The sequence below is a fragment of the Equus przewalskii genome, chromosome 25 (assembly GCF_037783145.1).
Source record: "Equus przewalskii isolate Varuska chromosome 25, EquPr2, whole genome shotgun sequence".
NCBI lineage: Eukaryota > Metazoa > Chordata > Mammalia > Perissodactyla > Equidae > Equus > Equus przewalskii.
Window position 1 is genome coordinate 38,388,305 of NC_091855.1, and position 18,888 is coordinate 38,407,192.

The 18,888-nt window shown below is 33.3% G+C and overlaps 1 protein-coding gene across 5 annotated transcripts in view; it reads left to right on the forward strand.

The window, feature by feature from the left end:
* The window catches only part of PAPOLA (poly(A) polymerase alpha), a 57,240-nt gene that overhangs the window by 17,633 nt on the left and 20,719 nt on the right, over positions 1-18,888 (forward strand). For 4 of the 5 annotated variants that reach the window (XM_070594640.1, XM_070594638.1, XM_070594639.1 and 1 more), the window contains exons 4-15: positions 616-697; positions 2,325-2,434; positions 2,895-2,948; positions 5,127-5,238; positions 5,926-6,015; positions 6,106-6,244; positions 7,786-7,858; positions 9,198-9,318; positions 10,295-10,379; positions 15,246-15,299; positions 15,806-15,925; positions 17,456-17,565. In XM_070594640.1, the coding sequence (XP_070450741.1) occupies positions 616-697; positions 2,325-2,434; positions 2,895-2,948; positions 5,127-5,238; positions 5,926-6,015; positions 6,106-6,244; positions 7,786-7,858; positions 9,198-9,318; positions 10,295-10,379; positions 15,246-15,299; positions 15,806-15,925; positions 17,456-17,565 (1,150 nt within the window). The remainder of the gene's footprint in view (positions 1-615; positions 698-2,324; positions 2,435-2,894; positions 2,949-5,126; positions 5,239-5,925; positions 6,016-6,105; positions 6,245-7,785; positions 7,859-9,197; positions 9,319-10,294; positions 10,380-15,245; positions 15,300-15,805; positions 15,926-17,455; positions 17,566-18,888) is intronic. The other variant, XM_070594643.1, reaches the window with a different exon arrangement.

Below are 18,888 nucleotides of genomic sequence, written 5' to 3' on the forward strand. Positions count from 1 at the left end.
TCTCCTCCTTCCTCATGTTTCTACTCTAAGAAACCATCAGTAAGTTTAGTTCTGTTCAAAATCTTCCCATCAAAGCCTTTCGGAAATCTAAAAAACTAAACTGTTATGTTGCGATATTGGCTTTATAGTCACTTTTGATATGGTAAAATTATGCTCTAAGGTACTGTGGGATATTTGGTATAATCATTGAATGTAATCCTTTTTTTTAAGCAATCAGAATATGTGTTTTTGTTAAACTCTTAACATTCATGATTTATGTAATGTCTTTGTCATGAATAAAATCTTTGATTCTAAAATTGCTCCTGTAGAATCATATGATCTCCTCTACCTTAGTTTTCTTTATAGTGGTTTCCAAAAATGTGGCAAAATTCTAAAATAGTATAGGTATTCACTAACAATCAATCATTTAAAGTTGAAAATTGCTTGAATTTCAAATTAGGTTGATTTACAAAGGCCTAGTATTTTGTAGAACTTATGGAGTTTGTTTACTGTCTTTACAAATTTGCACTGAAATCTTATTTGGGGTGTTTTTTAAAAAACATATACAGTGTTAACTGAAATAGTTTCCTTTGTGCTCCACTGGCAAAATAACCATTTTTTTGTTTGTTTCAACAGAATCTTCCACAATCTGTAATTGAAAATGTTGGAGGAAAAATTTTTACGTTTGGATCTTACAGATTAGGAGTACATACAAAAGGTAAATATTTTAATTATCTTGAGAAAGAATCCTTTTTTTATTTTTTAAAAATTATAATGATACACCCATCTCAGTTACTTGTGGTGTATTGTACAGCTTAGGTTTGCATGGAAGAGAGTAGAACTTGAAGGAGCCTAAATTTGGTAAGAAGAAAGGTGTAAAATGATGCTTTCTATACCTGCATTGTCCCAAGCAGAATTAAATAAAGTTAAAAATTCAGTTCCTCAATAGAAGTAGCCACATTTTAAGTGTTGAAGAGCCACATATGGCTAGTGGTTATCGTATTGGGAAGTGCAGATAGAGAACGTTTTTCTCTAGAGAGTCAGTTTTGGATGGTGCTGCTCCCTATATCATTTCCTTTGCCTGAAGAATATCAGTCTGGAAATCAGAAGAAAAATGAATTAAAGCTTTAAAAAAAACCAAACTTGTGGATTTTCATTTCTGCATGCTTTATTATAGGTAAGCAAAAGACAAACCAAAAAAATATGTATCTGTGGCCATTGATAATCACTGTCAATATTTTCTTATTTACACTTGTAATTTTTTTCCTCTGTGCTGATAAATACGCAATAAAAACATCATGGCAGAGAACATTTATTGAGTTGTTTTTACTGAGGACTGAGCTAATTTAAAGGTTTTGGTCTTCGTTAGCTTGTGTATTCCTCAGTACTCTTATTTTCATGTAACAGATAGGAATCTGAGACTAAAAGAGTTAATAAAGCTTGAACAGTTTCTCCCATCCATCCCTTGGCAGAAGTAGGATTCTAACCCAGGCAGTCTGAGGCTGTACTCTTACCTGTTAACCACTGGCCTCTATGTTAAAAGTGCCTGCAAGTGTAGCGTTCTCTGTGCTCTGGCATCATTCTCCTCATCTCCCACTACTCTGTACCAGTAGTGCTGCATTTGCTTTTGGTGTATCTTGTGCACTGTGTGCTCTTCTTGCCTTTCATGAATATGCTAAATAGACAGCCTTCTGTGTAGTGCCTCAGCTTTTGAGTCTTTGAGGAAAATGACTGTGTTGACCTGATTCCACATTGATCTCTCCCTCTTATGATCCCAGTTATTGATTTGAATAATCTTTTTTTGTGTTCTCCCTGTGTACTCAGTAGCCTGCTATCAAGCTCTAAATTAATAATAACTATCTTACCATGGTCTGCCTCTTCGGATTCTTGCCATTGGTCCTTCTTGAAGTTTATTCTGTAGGTTCCATTTAGGGGCCAGCTAGGATCCTAAAAGCATCAGTCACATAACGTATAGAAGACAACTGTATTTTTTTTGTTTCACTAAGAATGTGGCTATGACTAATGACATCAAGATGTTGGGTGTATTCTGGCATAATTCCCTCTCCACCATAAAAGTCCTATCTGAGTCACCTTTCTTTGACTCCCAGTTCACCTGGGCCACTACAAATAGAGGATGCTGCAGGAAAAAACATATACCATCAACTAAGATTATGTCTTTCCTATACTGAATGGTAATTTTTTTTTAAAGGGGAGGGGTGAATTTTTAGAGGCTCACCGATATAATGTTAACAGATTCTCACTATCAAATACTGCCATGATAAGATGCAAAATAAATAATTTTCTTGTAATAGTAATTAGTGGTTGATGGGCTTAATTTTTTTTAGGTGCCGATATTGATGCGTTGTGTGTTGCACCAAGACATGTTGATCGAAGTGACTTTTTCACCTCATTCTATGATAAGTTGAAATTACAGGAAGAAGTAAAAGATTTAAGAGTGCGTAAATGTTTGGGTTGAAAGGGGAGGAGTTATAAAAATTAGTTTAGTCACTTGAGTGAATTCAATGATATAGCCTCATTTATTGAACTCTTGCAATTTGCTAGACCCTTTGAAAAAAAGTACTTAATGTGTATGCTTGCATTTTATTCTTTACAACAAGCATAAAATCATAAATCTGTAATCTTGTGTACAGAGCAGGAAATGAGGCAAACAAAATAAAAAGCAGTTTGGCCATGATCACATATCTGAGTGGTAGAAATCAAGGTTTCGAACTGAGGTTGTCTAATTCAAGAGCCTAGTGGCTTAAAGCTAGTTGCCGAGAACCTTGTCTGTGTCAGGCATTATGCTAAGTTATGTTTAAACAATTTCAAGCATGACATTCATTTAAAAGGTCTAAAACTAGTATAGGTCTAATGTGTAGTTTCAGAGTCACTGAACTTGTTTAATTTTCTTACAGGCTGTTGAAGAGGCATTTGTACCAGTTATCAAACTGTGTTTTGATGGGATAGAGGTAAGGTCTAGTTCAAATAGATAGTTATTACTATGTGTAATTTTGATTGATGTAGGTTAAAAACTTGATTTATTTTAAAATTTATAATTAGTGAGTTGATGTGATATTAATAAGAATTAAGTTTTTTTTAACGGAAGTTACTACCTGTTCTTTGTAGAATATCCCATTTTTAGTCTTTTTTAAAAGAGCCTAGTGAAATTAGGAGCTAAAATCTAGACAGAAGTAATGAAACATTGATTGTGTTATGCTGCTGCAAAACAGTTTACTTAGTAGTTTTCCATTACGCAAATTTTGTGTACTTTTAGTCTTATTAAGGAATAGCACAATATGTTTTTGCACATAGAACTTTGCCTTGACTTCATTTGAATTAAATATTTAAAAAGTGAGAAGAAATTGTGACGGGATATTATATATGCTGAAATATTTTCTGATGGGGAGGATTTATGAGCTCAAATTCTTAAGACGATGTACGTTTCTCTTTGTTGCTTTAAACATATGTAGTGAAAGTAGTTGGAACAAAGCTGACATTGAAGCAACTTTAGTTGTTTGTTAGGGTACTTCTGCTGTACATAATGGTGCTGGAAAGTCACTAGTAGGAAGAGTAAAGATTATGAAATTTTGGAAACTAGGAGGATAATAGTCCATTGTTTTTCAAAAATGGTGGTTTCTATAATTGCCGTGTAAGATGGCCCACTTTATCTTCCCTGAAAAGTCGAATGACTAACCTTAATAAGTAGACATAATATATTAAATTTAGTGAAAGGTTATCAAGTTCAGGTAGTTTTGATTTACTGTCAATGTTTAAATAAGTACAAAACAATCTGTAATGTAAGGTGATGCTCCATTTTCCAAAAAAGAACATTACCAACAAAGGAGAGATTTTTGTCTTTTTGTGAGAGACCCAGCTCAATTGTGTAAACTTTTAAGGGTGGAGATGAAAGTCATATGGTTACTTGAAATACTTAATATATTAGTTTTCTATCTTTACATTGTATATAAAATAGTATTAGGGAATGTCTTTCCATTTCAACATTTTTCAAAATAATTTTATACCAACTTTTTTTAATGTTGGCATCATCACTGAGTTGCTTTTTGAGTTATCTGTTTTTGTGAGCATGTAGTCTTTATTTCTTCTTTTGGCTGAGAAAGAGTCACCCTGAGCGAACATCTGCTGCCAGTCTTCCTGTATTTGTATCTGAGCCACTGTCCCAGCATGGCCACTCACAGACAGTGGTGTAGGTCCGTGCCCCTGGGAACTGACGCTGAGCTGCCGAAGCAGAGCGTGCTGAATTTAACCATTAGGCCACCAGGGGTGGCCCTATAATCTTTATTTCTGTCTCAATTGGGGGAGATCTGTTTGGAATCTGTTTTATTAGAAAATTTATGCTACACCACAAGTGCTTATTTGTGCAAGTGTACAGTTTTTTCTATCCTGCAGGTGCATGTTTAAATGATTTTTCATAATAAGCTCTTATACTGCTTTTTAATGTGATCTTATAAAAGATTTGTTTCTAGGAGCATCCAAAGTTTTGGAACCGTGAAATCATACCCTCAGGAATCTGCTAAGTTTCTTTGCCCTCCCACCTTTCTTTGAAAAAAAGAAAGAAAAAAATCTTCTTTTCTTTTCTTCTATAAGCCTTCAAAATTAGCCAGTGTTTGTTTTTGTTTTGTTTTTATTTAGTCAAAACTAAGTTGGAGAGACATACCATAATATTATAGATACATAAGTTCTTAAATATAAGGAACTCTCTTTGTACTGACAGGTATATTTGGGCTGAATACAAGGATATCGACCTTATATTTGGGCATCTTTTAGTACAATCAATTCGCAGTTTATATAGATGGAGAGCTTAACAATTAATTTTAAGTAGCCCAGTATATACATTTAGCAAACTTAGTAAATCCAGTAGATAGCGTTTAGTAAACTTAGTAATAAGGATAATTAAAATGACAAGTAGATATTTGTACAAGTTCTGTTTCATATTACTATCTTAAATGATTAAATACTGATTAAATTACTTGTTATATGAATTCATATTATTTGGACTTGGGAGACATTGTCGTGTTCATAATTGATAAGATGATCCTGATTTTAAGGAGTATTAAATGTTTTCTTTTAAGAAATGCCTTTAAAATAGTTTGACAGATATGAAATGTTAAGTTTTGTTTTTGTTTTAGATTGATATTTTGTTTGCAAGATTAGCACTGCAGACTATTCCAGAAGACTTGGACTTAAGAGATGACAGTCTGCTTAAAAATTTAGATATAAGATGCATAAGAAGTCTTAACGGTATGTCAAAACCTACTTCCTTTTGCATAATAGCAGTTTTTGTCAATTATAAAGTAGTTTTTAACTCAAGTATTATAATGAAGCTTTTTATAGCCATATTGTTTATCCATAGTCAAATAAAATGTGCTTTACTTAATAGTTAGACTGCAGAGGGGTATCTGGTAATTTATTTTACTCACTGGTATCTTGCACTGTTATTTCTTTCCTTCCTGGGACATTTAAAAACTGTCTTACATTTGTACTCTCGCTGGTGATTTAGGTTTCACCGCGTAACCCTAATTAATTTTGATTCTGATATGCTTTGTTGTGTTTTCAGCTGTTCTGCTTAAAAGGGTTACGTTTGAACACTTTTGTATTAGCATTTCTAGTTACCATGCTCTTGAAGAATTATTTTTGAAAACTTTAGTGAATCAAACCCCCCTCCTCAGTGTATCTGAACTGGAGGAAGTTTTAGTTATGGGTTGAAAGTTTGAGATTAGACAGATTGCAGTTAGATCTTTGGTTTAGGGTACTGCTTATGTTGGGGGTTAAAGTTTTAGTTTTTATTTGCTGCTTTGTTGCATTAACATTACTGATTCTACCAAGTAAGTTTTTATTTAATTTGACATCAGTCTCAGAAAATTTAAAAGAAATACTATCATTAAACTTGATGATTTAATATTCTGTTTTTTCACTCCTATTAATCAGGTTGCAGGGTAACCGATGAAATTTTACATCTAGTACCAAACATTGACAACTTCAGGTTAACTCTGAGAGCTATCAAACTGTGGGCCAAACGTGAGTTCAGAATTTGTTGGCTAGCTTATTGAAAATGTTTAAACTTTTGTTCAACACTAACTTTTCTTTTTGCTTTTCCCTTATCAACAGGCCACAACATCTATTCCAATATATTAGGTTTCCTCGGTGGTGTTTCCTGGGCTATGCTAGTAGCAAGAACTTGCCAGCTTTATCCAAATGCAATAGCATCAACTCTTGTACATAAATTTTTCTTGGTATTTTCTAAATGGTATGTGTTTAGATTATATTAAAATAAAATTGATTGTAGACACTGAAGTTTAGTCTTATTTCTATGACATTTCTGCAGCTGGTTTCAGATTCAAATTTTAGTTCATGATGTAGCCATTTAGGTAGCCTTGGGGGAGATCATACTGTATATAAAACGGCAAACGTAAATTCCATTCCTTTCCCTAGCTTTCCCAGGATAGTAAGGGAGATGCTGTTTGTACTTCCATGTGTAAATTTACTCTCTAAATAAATTCTGAATTTTAGCTGTAATGTCTGCTAAAATCCAATGAATCGATAGTTTGGGATATCAGTTACTTGGGATAAAACTTATATACCACCTCTTTTACTCTTGTAATTCTTCTAAATCTGTAGGCTTTTAGTTTCTTGTGATTATTTTTTGCCTACAGCTGCCCACTTATCTTTGGTAAAATATTGAAGATGTATATAAAAAATTTTTAATAATAACTGTAAGTGCTTAAAAAAAAGCAATTATCATTCCTTTGAGATTAGTCGTTAACCCAGGAGAGGATTTTTTTTAAGCTTCCTCGTTTCAATATGTTCACATTTGTCAACCATTATTTCTTTTAAGAAAAGTAAGATAAAAGACGATTGCCAATTTTTAGTTGCTTTGGCCCAAAAGGTTAGGGTTCTTGGTTTTTAATCAGATTGATCTTACATCCGTCTTTCTCCCTATTCCTGCCAACTCCTGTCCTGCCTCCTGCTGAAAAAAAGACTCCTTTCTAGTTTACTTTATAAAAATTAGAGTTATTGGAGACAATTTCTAATTTAGAACTGTGCCACACTTTTCAGTACACATTTTGTTACTTATGGATTTGATGGCCCTTAGCATATATAATCAGTCATGTTTGATGAGATTGATTAAAGAATTTCTTTTCCTGCTACACATACATAGCAAATAATATTTTTAAGAAGCTAACCTTGGTATTAAAGATGGCGAATGTTTTTCGCTTTTTGATCTCTTCCATAAAGGACTGAAGTAGCTACCTAACTCAGGAACGCGTCTTGAGAACAATGTGTTTGCGTCACAAAGTTTTATTACACATATTCATGTTATAACTTTTAAGTCATGAGATAGAGAAGAATTTTTCTAATCAGTTTTTATAATTCATAGTCCTTTGCCTGTAATGAGTTAACTTTTTCATCCTTACTTGTCTTTGGATGGAGCTAGTATGAAGAAGGTATTTTTGTCTTTCAAGAGGGATTTATCCTGTTCAAAGTTGAGGTGACACATCAGATGTGTCGGGATAGTACTTTATTTAAATAGTGCTTTATCAGTTCTTTGAGAGGCAGAGAAGATGTTTGAATTCAGTCTCAGAAAGCTACCAAATGGTTTAAGTTAATTTCATAGTTAGGGGAAAAGTATTTTGAGTAGTCTAACGTCGACCTTGAGGATTAAAAGATTATGTATACCAAGAGGGCATGTGAAGAAGGATCACATTCACAAATGCTGTATGTTTAACAAGATACGTTTAGATGGTAATATCCAATAGTCTTATCAAGTGCTACAATCTTTTTAAACAGGGAATGGCCAAATCCAGTGCTATTGAAACAGCCTGAAGAATGCAATCTTAATTTGCCTGTATGGGACCCAAGGGTTAGTGTATTATTTTTTCCCCTACAAATTCACACTGTGCAATAACAAGTAAAAATCATCTGCATAAACTTCAAAGAGACTTCCCATTCCTTTTACATATGAGTGGACATGTCCGTATTACACTTTCTTTTAGATAACCTCAACTATAATTGTCCTTTGGTGTGAGAAACCTAATTATGTACCCTGTAAACTACATTTAATTGTACATAGTTTATAATACCAAGTTCACTAACATTTTAATTTATTCTATATAGAACCTTGTAAGTCAAAGTTGTGTGGGCATTTGTGCTTAAAAAAAATAAAAGGATACTAAAAATCCCTGTATTTTTTTATTTGATCTAAATATTCTGTTAAAATTGGGTTGTCGTACCAAAATTGTTGGTTAATGTTTACCTGTGGCAGATAACTTCTAAGCAATATCACTTTAATTACTATGATGTAATTGTAAAAATTGGTTTGGCTATTTCAGATTGCAAAAACACGTTTGGGCTAAAGAAGAACTTCCATTCTGCTGCTTGGGAAGTTACGACCTTTACTGCTTACTTAGTTTAAATGTTAACACACCTGTACTTTATTAGTTGATAAAAGAAGTTTAGGTCTGAATAAGACTTTCTAGGTTTATAAAATTCTATTTTTCTACATTAATTTGCTATCTTACTGCAATATCAAAAATATTGTTAGTTTTAAATTCTGTTAATTACATCAAGCTATGTATTTTCAAGTTTTCCAAACCTCAAGGCTTTTCATTTTGGAGGGATACGAGTTGACAGTTTTCTTCGTGGAAATATGCCACTTATCGTTAATATATGGATTAAGATGAACACTTGTTAAATCATTTCATTGTGGGTTAAAATGATAGCAGCATGGATAATGTAGTTTCACCATGTGTTAGTAAGCTTATACTCCTTAAAAGTTAAGGGTATATTAAAAACTGTTTCCATCTTGTTTAAAATTTGTTTTACACAGAGCATATTGTGGTATGACATTTCTCAAAAGAGTAGTTGTGTGTGCGTTCCCATTTCTGTTGTTGACAAAAGAAAAACTAAACATTAATAGATGCCCAAGCAGAACCTCTTTTGCTCGACAGGCACACTATTTCTAGTAAGGTTGCCAAAATAGTCATGCCCAAATGATTGAAACAAATCATTAGTTTAGACCAAATCTCTGATTCTATAAAGAATTCCTGTAAAAACGATGTCTCTTACATGGTTTTTCTTTCTCAACTCCAGCTATGAATGAAATAAAATTTAATCATTGGTTCAGTTTAACAAGGGGTAAAAAGTCCAAGTATCTGTTGCATATGTACTTGAAGAAACTGATTGGCTGTTGTTGTATGTAGGTAAACCCCAGTGATAGGTACCATCTTATGCCTATAATTACACCAGCATACCCACAACAGAACTCCACGTACAATGTGTCCGTTTCAACACGGATGGTCATGGTTGAGGAGTTTAAACAAGGTAAGTGTTATCCTTATGCTCTCCTTTATACACGAAGGATTTACATACTATTTTAGACCCAGTAGTCGGGTATGCAATTCAATGAAGAAAACGTTCAATGAAGTGGATTTTGGTGTTTAATTTATTGATTACAGTATATATTTGAGAATTGACTTGAAAAACTCAGTTTAATTGCTTTTAGGCGCTTTATTTTTGATTATATATTGCAAGGTTAACCAATATTTATAGCCATATTCTTAGCCAGGCCTTTATGGACTGGTTTAGTGCCATACTATTGCCATGTGAGAGTTTAAATGGTATCATAGTTTGTCTCCACTGGGTGATGGCAGAGATGCTTTTAGCAGACCATCATCTGCTTGGAGAGAGCTTTCAGTAGGATTAGGGCCAAACTACCCGTTTTGGAAGAACCTCCAAACTTTTCCGAGTCCCAGTAGTCCTGTTAATTTGATGGTATACCTATTGCCAGTCTTGGAGGAAACTAGCTGGGGCAGGATTTGATTTGACTGACACCAGTCGAGGAAATAGAACCAGCTGTACAACTACCAGCTGCAAACTCGCAAGTGTGAAGTTCTTTTCTGTAGTCTAAAGAGGCTCTTAATGGGAAGATTTTGCTATCCTTTTAGAAACAGTGGGAAGCATGTTTTTAGAAAGGCAAGAAACAAAGCTTATGGGCAATTTTTCTTTCTTCCGTAACTACAGTGCGTCACTTTTCTGAGAGAGTCATTCTATGAGCATGGCATTTTAGAGTAATAGTAATTTACCAGAAATTGGCTCTCAGAAAAATCCACCTTTTTGCAAAGTGTATCTGTCTGTATATGTCTGTAAGAATCTTTATGCTCTAAAGTCATAGACTAAAACTGCTATTTGATAAAATTATAATTTTAGGATAACAGTGAATGCATGTATGTTTAAGATCTTTAAAATTCTAGATTGTTAGACTGAAGCATGCAAACATTTTAATATGTTTTTAATTTAGGTCTTGCTATCACAGATGAAATTTTGCTGAGTAAGGCAGAGTGGTCCAAACTTTTTGAAGCTCCAAACTTCTTTCAAAAGTACAAGTATGTATTTTAAGGCATGTCGGACATTTTGCTCTCTTAAGTAATGGTTAAATGGTAGCATATTTGACATCTCTGCTTGATAGACTAATGTAGTTTCGAATTTTCCTTTAAACATCATCTGTAGAAGTTTTCTTCCTGTCACAAGGGGCGTACTGTTTTTAGTAAACCTTATTTTTTGTCAAGGTGAAGTGTAGCCCCTACAGTTTTGCTGCTTGATGTAACCAAACTCCTACTACATTTGTAGCCACATCAGTTCTTTAGGCATATGTTAGTCATCACCAAAGTCTGAATCTGTACCTTGGCAAAGGAGGTGAATCTTTAAAATCTGTAGTTAATGTTCTCTATTAAGAACTAAGTAGCCAGTTCTGGAAACTTATCATTAAGATTCTCTATTACATAGGCAAAGCTAATCAAATGTCACTATATAGTCATGAAATGTTTTTAGTAATTACACGATTAGTCCCCCTAATGTTAGTAAAGCCCTTTCAAATATTTCTACAAATAATTTTCTTGGAATCTAAGTGGGTGTAGTATTTTTTACTAATGGTTTTAATATAATCGTTTAATACCTTAGTACAGGTTAAAATCCTGATTGTGTTGGTTTTGATGAAAATTGTAAGTTATAATAAATCTTACTTTTTAAAAAAAATGGACTTGCACTTTTATTTGCCCTGAGCTGAAAACTTGCCAAAGTCCCACTTTAAATTTTTTTCTTTAACGCTTGAAACTTTCCTGACCATTTGATCTTGTGTTGGATTGTGTTTTGTAATAATCTAAGCAAGATTGCTTTATGCTATTTCCCCAATTAAAAACAAGAATGATGACCTTCATGATGTCTCTGTGTTTTGTTTCTGTATCTTTTGCATGAAAAAGCAATAATGGAGCCAGCTTAATTGTTGTGTTCTGGGAGCACTGCGTTGTCAGTAAAAATTGAAATAGCCTAACACTGAATGCTCTTGTTTATTACTTATTCCCCAAAAGTTGTGCTTTTTCCATTTGGTGGATAATTTTGTTTCTTATTTTAACCAATGTTGAGGAAGTACTTTTGAATATTTAAACTTACAAATATATGTTCTGATACTTTAAAAACTATAACATAGAGGAGTACATAATTACTTGTAAGGAGAATAATAAATTAGTCTTGAAGAAAAGTATCTGCATTTCTTAAATCCCCGAGAATCTAAGATGATACTAGATTCATTTTTCCTGTCTCACTTTCTTATAGGAGTAAGAGGTAGGTAGAATGAAGTTTTTTACCTAAGTGGCTTCCTTCACTTTAAGAAAGGTTACTGTTGAAATTGAGCAAACTTTGATAGTGTCATTCATTTGAGTAAATTTGCATAACCAGAACTTTGACTTTTTTTTTTTTAGAAGCTTGCTTAAATCTTTTTTCTTTTAAAACTTAAGTTATCCTTCAGTCTGCCAAGTGGTGTTATAAGGTCTACAGTTGACTAAGAGATTATAGATTACTGTCTTTCTTGAATTCTCTTGATAGAAGGATGTAGCAACAAATAGAGAAAATTGTATCAGGAAAGTTTAAATTTCAGCTGTGAGTCCTGAGAAAACAGATTTGAAAACATGACAACAGTGGGCTAATTTTATCTGTACCAAATTCTATTTTTATTTTTTAACTTGTCTCCAAAAATTTCCCTCTTTAAGATATCTAGTGATTACTACATTAGACGTTAGAGGTATTCACAGATTTGAAAATTTTTTTAACATATATGAAGTACCCCAAAGATTGGCTGTACAACTGAATTGAAATTCTTAGTTTTTCCTTGAGTTAAAGTTGGTTAAGCCTTGTTTGAAGTATTGCTATTTGTTATGTATAGGATTTTAAATCGTGTGTAATATAACTGCCTGCCATTCTTGGAAGGGAGGGAACCATGGAGGAAATTTCATTTGTCTTAAAAAGCAGACAAATCATCTTCCAGAAGATATCAGTGTTCCTTGCGAAAAAGGGGTAACATTGCTTTGTGAAATTTTAAATAGTTCTAAGAAAATATTTTTATGTTTTTCTTTCATGATGTTCAAATTAATATTAGCAAGAAAACAAATCATTATTGACATAGGAAATGTGAATACTTATTTCATGTGTTCCATTTTACTAGGCAACAAGGAAGGAAAGGTATTAGGAAAAAAGCCAGAATGTTCTCCAAGGTGTAAGATTAATAATTGGTAATTTCAAGGAGTATGTATATATAGTATAATTTAGCCTTAAAATGTTTAAACAGCTTTAAAAATAGTGAACCGTAACTCTTGGTCCTGAGTTACTGAAAGATGGAATTATAAAGATTTTTGTCTAAGAGATAATAGATTTTTCACTGCATGTATCTGAGCTGTGATCTGTGCAGGTAAAATATTGTGTGGTGAAATGGCCAGGATACCTACGCAGGATGCATTTTTTGGGGTAGTTTTAAGGTAATAATAGCAACTAAACTAAGTGTTCTTAGGAGTTTTTAAATAGGTTTTAATTATTTGGAGTACATTTTTGTAGTTAAATTTTTTATTTGAAACCGATAATCTTTAAATTTGGGGAAAAGTTAATCACAGTTGCATTAAGACTTTAAAGTGTCTAATGAAGGCATTTGAGCATCTTAATCACGATAGTGGCGGTATGAAATAGGGGATTACATGTTTTTGGAACAGCAACAAAATAAGTACAGTCTAAATTTAGAAATACCGTTACTTGGTCTCTGTGCTCTGTTAGGGATCTTAGGAATTGAATACCACTTCTGGTTTTTAAAACTTAACAAAGTGAATTGGGATTTTATTTTCAGTTTCCTAGATGGATGAATCTTTGTTTTGTAAACAGATTCCTAATAGCAGGTTATTTCTATTAAACTTAATTTTTGTAGTTTATATCTCCCACTTCGTATTTGCTTAAATGTGAAAATGTGGCTGAGTAAAGGACATTTAACCTCAGCATAAATACTTATTAGAGTTATTTAACACTTTTAGCTATATTTAAACATGCCTTTTTGCGTAAACAGTGTACACAGTAGGTACCTCCCTCCCCCAATTTCAGTAAGAACTGAAATTGAACTCTCTAAGCTTTAAAACTTTAAACTTTGAATTGCCAACAAACTTACGTTCAGATGGATTGTACATTTTGCTTTCGTAAATAGAGAACATTGTACATCATTTAAACTTTTCTTGGAGACTCAGATGGTCTAATGAATATCCATTTTGATAGTGTGGTAAAAGAGTGATTTAGAAACTGAGAGTTGCGTCCCTACACCAGGTGAACCCAGACAACTTTGCTTCTTTTTGAGTTTTGTGTGCATGCTTGCTTTTTATACTTTGTTGTCTCATGTTATACTTTTGTCAGAGCGCTCTTCTCTTCGTCTCCCTTTCTTTTCTTTTTTGGAAATCTGTTGCCCATTTTTAATCTTCCAGAGACCTGGAAATCAGATTACTGAGCTTGTTAGGATTTTTTTTTATGAGCATTTAGGACTGAGAGTGAGTTTCTCTATACGTAAAATGCATGAGCTTTTAGTGCTTTTATGTGACTTTTATTGCATTTTATTTATTTGGACTTTGTGTGTGTTCTGTATATTGGGTTTGCTCCAAATAATGCTGAACAAATTAAATTTGGTAAAGGAAGTATTGGTTTCTATGGATTTAGACTGCATATTCATTAGTATATCTGTCGACTTGTTTTCATATTTATGTATATATTACCTCTGTTACTTTAAGTTTATAAATACTTAAAGTTAACTCATTCAAGCTTAACAATTCCTCTGCCAGTAAGACAGATGTCATCCCGTTTTACAGATGATGTACACAAGTCTTAGACCTGGATTACATAGCTAGGAAGAATCAGAACTATTTTTCAATTACTTTGTGAGCATAAATAGCAAATAATCAAATGGACTCTTCTAAAAGGGAGTATGGTTAAAAAATGCTTAAACTTCCCAAATCTTCAGTATCCCTCTCCTAAATGTCCTTTTTTTTTTTCGTTTGGCTAATTTGAACTGGGTTGGTAGTTCTTTTTCTTGGTCTAGTTGCAGACATTTGATTTTTTAGCCAGAAACCTCATTTGTAAAATGTGAAAGATAACATTATAAAGGTTTCAGCCTTTAAAAGAGTAAAGTAGTTTTAAATTTTTGGTCATACTCTTGACTTTCCAAACTAGTAGCTATACTGAATAATGGTGTCAGTTTACTTTTTGAGTTAAAGTTTCTGGTGAGAAGTTTGGCTTCCGGTGCCTCTAAAATGGATTCTGTAGAAGAGTACGTTGGATTGAACATTTTTAGTCTTATGAAATTGAATTATATGAGTTATACTTTAGTTGTAAATAATTTGTTTTAAAAAGGCTTAAAATAGATCCTTGGTCATGATGGTCTTTTCTGACATGAAAACTTGCCTTTTCTCTAGTTTGATGGGATTGGTTTCTTTGTTGTGTCTTACAGTGGTGACTGCTGCCTTGTTACACAGTTGGATACTGTTCTTTGAAAAAAATCCTGAGGCCTAACTTCAGTATTCAGTTTAGTTTTTGCTATTAAAAAGTTTTTGTTTTAGGGATTATATTTTAGTGAGCAGCTCTTTAATTTTATGGATAAAACGCTTCACCTGAGTTATTGAACCAAATTATCAGTTAATGTTTATTCAGCATGCTTGAATTAAGCTGCTTTGTAGGAAATTATTCATAAAATCACTCTTGTTCAGAAGAATTAAACTCTCTGGTAGTTAGAAACTGTGCAGTTTAGCTTTTATCATTTTATGTGCATATTGAAATTACAATTCCCCCTTGCTCAAGTGATGCTGATCTGTAACTGTTACCAAGCTTATTACATTATGGTTTTAATATCCAGCACAAAGCACTTAAATAAAATAAATAGCATGTTGTCTTTATCTTCAAAGGCATTATATTGTACTTCTAGCAAGTGCACCAACAGAAAAACAACGCCTAGAATGGTGAGTATAAGATTGGATTTTACAGAAAAGATAAACTTAAAAATGAATCAGATAGACACAGAACACAGTAGGATATGGAGGAAGTTCTTAAAACTTCGTTTGGTTTTCAAATAAATAGAGCATTACTACTTGTAATAAAAGTATAGGGATTTCGGGATCCATATACAACTTTTTCTTTGTTTGCCTTATATCATTTCTTAACTGTATATTTAAAGTGCTTTGTTTTAGCTTACTGATTTTTTTTCTTTAAATATTTCTGAGGATGTCTTTTGTAGCCTTCCTAATTTGAAATGTTACTTGATTCTCTTCTCCCCCAGTTTTTCGTCTATGTTGTTGGGTAGAGCATAAAGCTTGGTTTTATCTGTGGAGGTTCAGACACTTGAACAGCCCTCATGTGTGTTTAAGTATGAACTCCACATTACTGCTTTACATAAACATTTGATGTTGTGCATTTTATTTTTTAAATTAACTGGAATTTTCATTAATACTAAATGACATTTGTTCAGGGTGGGCTTGGTGGAGTCAAAAATCCGAATCCTGGTTGGAAGTTTGGAGAAGAATGAATTTATTACACTGGCTCATGTGAATCCCCAGTCATTTCCAGCACCCAAAGAAAATCCTGACAAGTAAGCCATCTTCTAATTTAATCGTTTCTTCTTCCTCCTTTCAACTTTTACTCATAGAAACTCTTATAGGCAATTCCCCCCCCCCCCCCCCCCCCGCCCAGATTAGTCCTGAGCTAACATCTGTGCCCGTCTTCCTGCGATGTATATGTGGGTTGCCACCACAGCGTGGCTGCTGAGTGGTGCAGGTCCACGCCCTGGATCTGAACCTGTGAACCAGGGCCACCGAAGCAGAATGCCCCAAAGTTAACCACACTCTGCCACAGGACTGGGCCCCATAGGCAATTTTTAGTAATTAGAGTCACTATACTGTTGATTGCATATGGTTGAAAATCAGTTTGAGATTTATAGTTTAGGGTTTCCTGATCAGGAATATTGAAGACAAAGACTTTCTTGAGAAAAATTACCACTGAAATAGGTTTTTCTGATAATAGTCTGTAATGTTGAGGTGCCTATTAACTAATTAGAGTTCAAATTCTGCAGAGGTGTCCTTTCGCATTTCTTCTTAACAGTCCTTTTTTCTCCCGTTTAGTACAGTGGTTGTCATAGTAGCTGCTATATCTAACATCAGTCTTTACTTTTTATCTTAATTTTTTTAAAAAAGAGAACATAACTTTGGTTTGACCTTGGAAAAATCTGATTTGTGGTAGATTCTGCAAGATTGAGAAGATAATATATTAAAAGCAGGCTCACTTTCTCCTTTTAAGATTCTATAGGTCAGTTTCTGGTTTGATCATTGCTATATTATTATATGAGATTTTACTTCGCCACATTTGGAGGGTGAGGGAAGTTTAGTAATAAGCTTTAAAAACAAAGTAGCATTAAAGAAAGATTGAAAAAGGTAAGGAATGGATCGTTCAAGATGGTGCGGTAATAGAATAACTGTTATTCTGATTGTTTATATAAATTATTTCCTTTTGGAGTCATGTAAGAGTTGCTAGTTGAGTTTTTTACATTTCTTTGTTGCTGCAATCTTAGTTATTAAAAGACCATATGAATTATTATAAAAGGCTGTATGATCCATTCAGTAGGTATATTGTTAAACGTTGAAAAGTAGCTTAGTCATCCTTTGCTCCTGTTAGGTTGTAGCCAAATTTCGGTTCATGCGGCCTTTTCAATTGAGTTTTAGAAGTTTAAGGAATCTGAAATTCTAGTTAAATTTTTGTATCTAGAATATTCTTTTTTGTTTCAGACTTTTCTAAAACATGTTACTCCTTTTCCTTCATTAGTTTAAACATAATTCTTCTGTGTTTGCAGTGCATTTTGTACTTTGGGATCATCAGTAAGAACATTGACTGTCAGTACTTAGATGATAAGAGTGTGTTTGTCCTAGTACTCTGATTGTTTATGTAGTAATGGGAATATAGAGGACAGGTATCAGGGGAGGACTTTGATTGTTCATGGAGTTTGGGTTAGTTTGCTTATACATTTGTATTCCAAGTTTTTCCACATACCTCAGGTTATCAACCACTTTGATAACTATATTTTCCTGAAATCCTGATAAAATATAGTAATACTTTTCTTACTTTGCAGGGAAGAATTTCGCACGATGTGGGTGATTGGGTTAGTGTTTAAGAAAACAGAAAACTCTGAAAATCTCAGTGTTGATCTCACCTATGATATTCAGTCTTTCACAGATACAGGTATATTTCTGCTTGGGTAATCAAAACATGTACTTACATATTTGAATTTGTCTTTATGTATACCATAGTGATATAAACAATAACTGTTAAAATTACTTGGGAATATTGAACATTGATCATCAAAATAATGTTTTTGGATTAGTTGTTAGATTCAGTAGTGAGTACTATATAAATGATTTTTTTCCATCGTAGTAGACCTAAAGTTAAGTAGAACCATTTTAAATTTGATTTGTCCCTAATTACTTAGGAAATTAGAAACCACCTGAGTATTTTTTTGTCTAAGAGACTGAGTCTGTCTTATTGCCCTAATAATCTTGAACCTTAGAAATTTATGAAGCTAAACTTCTAATGACGTAAGGAAATTTACCTCTCTGTCAAGTAAAGACTCGTGTTAATTCATGTGTAGGAAATAGGATGATTAGAGCTACATTTCAGATTGACCTATGCCCTGAGATATAAGTTAGTCGTATGATTTAACTAAGGACCAAACGGTGGATGTAGTTGACAGAAGCTAAGGCTGTATATAGATGCACAACTTTTCAAGGAAATGGTGAATATGCATAGGGACAATGATTAATGTGCAGATTCTTTAGGGACTAATTCTATTTTCTTTCAAACATCTCTCCTTTTCCCTCCATTTAAAAAAATTTTAGTGTGTGTCATTTTCACCTGTCCCCAGTAAGAATTTTCCCCCTAAGGACATTTCAGATTTAGCATTAAAAATTTTTTCCTCCTTGGAGAAGGAGAGACAAAATTTGTACAGTTTTTTAAAAAGCCAGTATCATACCCTAACTGTGAAGGAGAAATAAAAGGAAAAGAGGTGTATTTCAGTATGTAAGTGCTAGCTACAGTGACTGAAGACATACTTAGACGTAGCCAGGTGATTGTACCTGTATGTGGATCACTACTCGTGTGACGTTTGTGAATTCCTGCGCGTATGCGTGTGTGATTCAGAGACCGTTAGCAGCAGTGCCATTGGTGACACGATAGAAGTTAAAGTTTCAAATAAGACGAAAGGTGATCTCTTGATGAATACATGGTACTTGCGTTCTTGGAAAATTCAGATTAAAAATACTAGATGTTTTTGTGTAAAATTGAGTTGAGTTCTTGGTTCAAATAATTGATAAGTAGGTTTTTCATCTTTAGGAATCTAAATAGGTCATGGTACAATTCTTCATTGTGAGGAACTGTCCACATTGAAGGATATTTAGTGTCCCCAGCAGGTTTAATCATTGTGACAACAAAAACACTCATAGATTTTTAAGGATATGATCATTGTGACAACAAAAACACTCATACAGATTTTTAAGGATGTGATTTGAA